Below are 7,110 nucleotides of genomic sequence, written 5' to 3' on the forward strand. Positions count from 1 at the left end.
AATGCAGTTAATAGACTATTATCAATAAATACAGACTTTTGTCAATTTTCTTCTTTAGTGGATTCCAATTTTATCACCTCGTGGATTCGAGGTTTACTACCCAGTAATTAACATATTAGTTTTTGTCCATCAAAAAGAGCATTATGTGTGCTTTCTTTAGGCTTTCGGACATCAAGTCACTGCCAAGTCTTAAAGTGGTCTAGATTATCGATTGTCAATTGCTAAAGAGGCTGCCGGTGGGCTTTAAAGACCTTAAAAACCTGAAAAGGGTTGAATTCTAGAATGAATTCGATGTTTTACATGTGCCAGATGTTAGAGCCCATTTTATACCAAAGCGTGGATTGGTAGAGATAAGCGAAGGGAGGATGACTTCATGTTTTAACCCGCCAAGACATAAAACTAAATGGAAAAAGCATTTGCATAAGTCTATGTAAAATATAAAAAACCTTATGCTTTACCCAACTAACCCCCAAAACCTAGTACATCAACCAATGTAAAGTTGTGCAAAAAATTCATTTTTGCTTCACTAACCGTGTAAAGTAGCTTTGTATCTTTCATTATTTTAATTTTTTCTCTAACCTCTTTAATTTTAATATCCAAGTGGTTGTGCTGTTGTAGAATGCAATATGTTGGTGCTCCTTATTGGCTGATAGAAATTTATTAAAAATTCGAACTTTGGATTTGAAAAACTAGAATACAAATGCGCTTTAATCGCAAGGGTTTGATTTAGTGGTTCCTAAGGCTTTATGAGATCCTAAGTTCAAAACTCTGGGTCAATATCTTGGGATCATTGGTCCCAAGAGATTCCTTCATTTAACTTTGTTTGTGTGGTGGGATGGGAGAACTATACATCCTTAGAGAAATAGTCATGCTCTTGAGTAGTTCTGAACACCCACGTAGCCAAAAAAAGAAAAAAGGAAAAAAGAGAGAGAAAGGCATTGCAATCTTATGGGAATTCACCACGCTTCAATGAAGTTAAACCACACCCAATGCTAGTGAGGATTTATACATAGAACTACTGTAATTCACAAGAACACTGTTATATAACCTGAAATTTCAGGTTTGGAGAGTGACCATTTATGTAATGGAGGTCCACAAAGAATAGGATTCGGCTCATAGCCACTTAAAAGCTCCCAACTTTGCTCTCAAGTATTGTGTACGTCCTATAAGTTGTCAGTCTGCAATAAGGAAGGTCATTTGACGGGGGAATTTTTCCACTCAATCTTTATGCTCCATCCACTACAGCATGAATACTGTTTAAGTGTTGTAACTCACACACAGATACACCAAAGCTACATCACAACTTAATGATTTGGGACTATTACAACTCGTTACTTCTTTCTTATCAATATGGAACTAACACTCCTAATGGGAATTAACACATTTCTTTAATATTTTTCTAGCCGATGTGGGATTCCAAAACAAACTAGAAAACCTCTAAACTATTCACGCATGGACGGGACTTAACAGAGAGATACACAATTATATATATGAACATGGCTGATGGGTAGGCAAGAACGCTTGAATGGATAATCTGTGTTCGTCTTTGAGTCTTTGCTCACCACATACATCATACTAGCATTTACAATTGAAACTTAAAATGCAAAGTCACAATCTTCGTCAGCTAGAATTACACAACTCATAAAGGCTTGCAAATCAAAACTTTTTACAACAACAAGAAGAGACACTAAACATGTCAACATCAAAATGCAAGGCTATGCAATTCTGAAATTGACCAGCTCACTGCAACGGACCACAAGGTCCGCAACAAAACCATAGCAAATATCAATGCAAACTTCAATGAATCTTAACCAAACCTGACGCCAATATGGATTTATGCAAAGAAGTGAAATAATTCCCAACACTGTTATGTAAGCTGCCGCAAAAGTTATGTAGAAGACATCCATGTCAATGAAACTGTCACCTTCTTCTCCCCCATAATCTGCTGCTCGCATTGTAGGTTCGGTGCATTCTTTATGTAATGGAGCTCCACACAAAAGAGGATTCCCTTCATAACTACTCTCATCAAATGTTCCAAATTGAGCCTTTCTATCTGGAGTTGGACCTGATAAATTATTATGTGCCACCTTGAAGACTTCCAAAGTGGTCAGTTCAATTAGTTGAGGGGGGATTCTTCCCCCCAAGTTGTTGTAGGAAAGATCAAGACTCTCTATCTTCTTCAAGTTTGAAAATGTTGTAGGGATTGATCCTATCAGATTGTTGTGTGATAGGTTAAGTGCATGGATATTACTTATGCTTCCGAGCTCAGACGGGATTTCACCAGCTAGTCTGTTGCATGAGAGGTCAATTCCAGACATATAATTGAGGATGTCTCCCTGATAAGAGTAAGTTCTACCCTTTGTAGTGAACTCCACTTCTTGTTTAGCATCGACAAGTTGGAAGGAATAAAAGTGACCCAGTTCCTCATCTCGTATATTTGCTAACTTTGTCTCCAAATATGCAAATGGTGACTTCTTCTGGAAATTATTTTTAAAAATGGAGATACCACCAAAATCAGATATTTGGTTGGTTGCCATAAAAGAAATGTTACTCAAGCAATGAGGAATTGGACCAGAAAGCTCATTGTAAGAAAGATCCAACATGCTTAAGTTGTGTAAAAGGCATAACTGAACTGGAATTCTACCCTCTAAATGATTTGCTTTTAAGAGAAGAATGCTCAATGACGAGAGGCTACCGATCCAATCTGGAATGTTGCCGGTAAGGTAGTTATCTCGGAGATTTAGTGTAACTAGAGAAGAGCTATTTTGGAAAGCACTTGTAATGGGACCACTTAGTCTATTTTTATTCAAATGAACATGTTTGATGCTTGAAGAATTGAAGCAAGATGGAATAGACCCAGACAGATTGTTCTCAGAAAGGTCAAGAAAGGTAATCCCAACGAGTTCGCATAACTCCATTGGAATAGGACCTTCAAGTTGATTTTTTGCCAGCAAAATTTCACCTAGATTTGACATATTCCCCATCCATCTTGGAAGCATGCCAAACAAAGCGTTATTACTAAAATCAATAGATAAGAAATCATTGCTAGAGATGCTACTTGGGATTTTTCCAGAGAAGTTGTTGTTGTCCAAAAGTAAAAATTGCAGCTTAGTCAGATTAAAATTGGAAGGAAATATTTGGCCGCTAAAATTATTATATGACAATTTTAGGTACGTCAAGGAGGTCCAGCTCATCGAGAAATGCTCTAGTATTGTTCCTGACAAACAATTGTCAGACAAGTCTAAAGCCTTTAGGGAGACTAAATTCTCAAAGGAAGTAGGAATACTACCTTGAAATTCATTTCTAGACAAGTTCAAATTCTCCAAATTGGGAAAACTTAAACCAAAGTTTGTCGGAATTGGACCTCTTAAATTATTATCCGAAATATCTATACTTGTGATGCTAGGATGAAAATGATATTGCATCAGGAAAGGCCCAACAAAAGAGTTATTTCTCAAACTAAGAACCTCTAATTTTGGATTGTTCTCTAACAACCAAGTGGGAAACTTCCCGGTCAAATTATTATGGGAGAGATCAATTTCTAGCAAATGATATTGGTAATGAAGGAATTTGGGAGGAGTTTTATTGAGTCCATTAAATGAACACTTTGACATGCTGAAAACCTTTAATTGGGAGGCTGGAGTCCAAGTTTCAGAAACTATTTTGTTGTTATCACTTAGTATGGCCTTAAGATTTGAGAGGTTAGAAAATGAGGACAATGTGATTGGGTTCAACAAGTGGTTATTTGATAAAGAAAGGTACTCAAGTGATGTCAAGCTAGATAGTCGGGATTGGGCAATGTTCCCATTGAAGTGATTGTCGGAGATATCCAATACTCTTAGTGATTTCAAGTTTGCCAAACATGAAGGTAGTATCCCTTCAAAGTTATTGTCACTGAGGTCTAGTTCTTGGAGATTTTGAAGTTCACACCATCCTGTAAAATGAAATAAGCAGTGATCATTAGGTTCTAATACCTTAGATATTCATCCTAAGCAACATGGATGTGAAAGAAAGGCTACCTTGGGCTGGTAAGTTGCCATTAAGTCCACAGTTATGCACTGTCAGTACGTTAAGAGAAGCCATAACTTCGACTTTACGAAGGAAGCTTTTGTCGATGGATGAACCGTGCAAAAATAATTGCTCTAGGTTGTTTAGTCTGCGCAACTCTAAGAACAATAATGAAAGTTTTAGAGGTATGAAATTTAACTGCATGTACAAGAATAAGATGTTATCAAATAAATTCTTTCACCTCCCCCTGAAAATGACAAATTTATCTGTAGGGTCATGCAATTTCTGTGGCTGTGCATATAAGTTGTTTATAAGAAAGATTCATGGAGGAGTGTTCATGGATTAAAAAGCTAGGAACTAGTTTGCTCATAAGATTTCACAACCCCTGAAAATTATTGTAATTTATTAAATTGTGAAGCTCTTTAGGGTGTTTGAAAAAGAAGTTTATTACTTCAAAATAGATTAGGGAATATATATTTTACAATAATTTGTTTTAGAGGTATGAAATTTAACAAAACTAAAAGTATTTAGTCAAACTAGTCTGTCAGATCTTTTATTTTCATTTTCATTATTATTACATAGTTTTGTTGGACTAACAACTTGGGACAGAGTATCATAATTTTTATTTCTAACCAATGTTTGCAGAAAATAATGGTATAAACCAACAGTTCTTATTTGACAATCCATGCCAAAGGCCTTGTAGTTAAATTACGGATATTTTTAGGGTCTAAATTCTCTCCCTCCATTGTTTATAACTAATTAAAAAAGAAAAATAAAAAGAAGATCATCCATCAATGGTATAATAACTCACCTTCAGTAGTAACCGATCCTTCCAATTTGTTATGTCCGATATTTAAAATCTTCAATGATGGGAACACAGCCATTGACTCAAGAATTCGTGCACTGAAGTTGTTTGAACTCAAGTCTAGAATTTTTAGCTTGCTTAAGCTCTTTGAACCTATAAACCAAGGTGACATATCTCATAACCGAGCTTATATTCTTTTAACATACTATATATTAAAAGAACTTGAATTTATGAACATGCATGTTTACAACCTCTCATACCTTCCATTGTCACGAAGTCAGCGAACATATTTCCCCCCAAGTAAAGCTCCTCCAGATTGCTAAATATTTTGAAATCTGCATCAAAAGAAAAAGGGAAAAGAAGTAGAAAAAGAAAGAAAGAACCCATGCAAAGGAGAAAAAAAAAACACTAAATCATCGAATAATATGTCGAGAATATTTCAAAGGAAGCAAAAAGTGAGATTTCAGTTGCATAAATCTTGTTGATTAATATTACTTCATTTGTAAGAAAGAGACTCACTCAAGCCAAAAGGCATAAGCTTTAGGGGGTATTTGATAAGCCATACAACGTACATAGTTAGGTAGGAAGAATATAACCGATTTTAATTATTATCACCTATCAATTTAGTAAAATTATTGGTTGAAAAATACTAGTTTGAATCAAAGAATATATTACCATAACAAAACCTAGTTTTAAATTTGACATTTTTAGGTACATATTCCCATCAAGGTGGCTTTCAATCTAGGTCTCAATAATCTGAATATAAATCATATTAGTTCAAATTTGCAATTTTTTGAAGTTATATCAAATCCGAACCAATCCTATAATTTTCCTAAGCACCACCTTGATTTCCGTTATAAACTTTTAAGAATTTTACCATTGAAGCTTACCCTTTTTTTTTTTTCTTTTTTTTTTTTGAGAAAACATTGAAGCATGAAGCTTACCTTGAATATGGATTGATCCACTAAAATTGTTGCAACTCAAATCTAGTTTCTTGAGTGAAGCAATTTCAGTGGAGTTTGACAGGATGTTGTCATTGAAGTGATTATAATTCAAGTAAAGCACCTCCAGCTTACTTAACATAGAGAATCTTTCAAATCCTACAAGTTAGAACTTTCAATTAATTTCCAACTATGAAAAATAAATAAAGAAAAAACAGAATTCCACAAATTCTACCAACTATAGAGTTATTAAAACATAAACAAACCTTCATTTGGAACCCATCCACGAAAAAAATTAAAACTCAAATCTAGGTCCTTTATCTCTTCAAAGGGAAGAAACAAAGAAGCATTAAGGTACTCATCTGCCTTAGTCCACACTGTATCAAGACGAATTTGAACTACACGACCTGTAATGTTGCTGCAGTTCACTCTCTCCCAATTACAACACTCGCTATCTTTGTTGACTGAGTTCCATGATGGCAAAAAATTACCATTTGGATCATTGATTGAAGCTTTTAGTCGCAAGAGAGCTATTCTCTCTTGCTCCAAACAACCAAAGCACCCAATACTGCATGACTGAACCAAAACTAAAACCACCCACCACCAAAAACACCCCAACTTCATTGAATTTTTGTTTCCTAATTTTCTTTAACAACAAGATTTTAAGGGTTTTTTCCAACCAACTTTGATGCTTTGAATGTAGGTGGTTTTAAGTTTAAATAGGCTATCAGAGGACAAAATTGCCTTATGCCCTTTTTACCCAAATTATAAAGCCTTATGTCCTCATTTCCAAACTAATTAGGAAAATGACCCTCTTTTGAAACTTGACTTTCTCAAAATCGAGTTAAGTCTTATAGTGACGTTTTTAAGGATTTATGGTGACGTTTTTAAAGACCTATAGTAGCGTTTTATAACTTGATCTCCATGAAATCGAGTTATAGGCAATAAAATTGTCTGTAACTCGATTTCATAGAGATCGAGTTATAAAACGTCATTATAGATTCTTAAAACGTCATTATAGGATTTCAGGATTTTTTTTAAACTCGATTTTGAGAAAATCGAGTTACAAAAGAGGGGCAAAAGAGGGGCATTTCCCTAATTAGTTTGGGAAGGGGGGCATAAGGCTATATAATTTGGGTGAAAAGGGCATAAGGCCATTTTGTCCGGCTATCAAATCCTATTTTGTTTCAAAATGATGTTAAAAATGTTAAGGATTTTACTACATAGTCTTTACAAATTGACGTGTTACAAATTAAAAAAAAAAAGTAATTTAAATATTTATTTATTATATTTTTAAATCAATCAATTACATTTATCGTTATGTTAATTGTAAAAAATGTACATTAAAATTTAATA

The 7,110-nt window shown here is 34.5% G+C and overlaps 1 protein-coding gene across 1 annotated transcript; it reads right to left on the minus strand.

Annotated features, from left to right (window-relative positions):
• Positions 1-1,616: 1,616 nt before the first annotated feature.
• On the minus strand, positions 1,617-6,378 carry LOC115973809 (receptor like protein 21-like). Its single transcript, XM_031094045.1, has 6 exons — positions 6,021-6,378; positions 5,758-5,913; positions 5,074-5,148; positions 4,820-4,966; positions 4,020-4,166; positions 1,617-3,934 (listed from the first exon to the last, which is right to left on the minus strand). Exons 1-6 carry the CDS (start codon positions 6,376-6,378, stop codon positions 1,716-1,718), a joined length of 3,102 nt encoding a protein of 1,033 aa, XP_030949905.1. The 3' UTR covers positions 1,617-1,715.
• Between the last annotated feature and the right edge of the window lie 732 nt (positions 6,379-7,110).

This window comes from Quercus lobata, chromosome 2, assembly GCF_001633185.2.
Source record: "Quercus lobata isolate SW786 chromosome 2, ValleyOak3.0 Primary Assembly, whole genome shotgun sequence".
NCBI classification, from domain to species: Eukaryota; Viridiplantae; Streptophyta; class Magnoliopsida; order Fagales; family Fagaceae; genus Quercus; species Quercus lobata.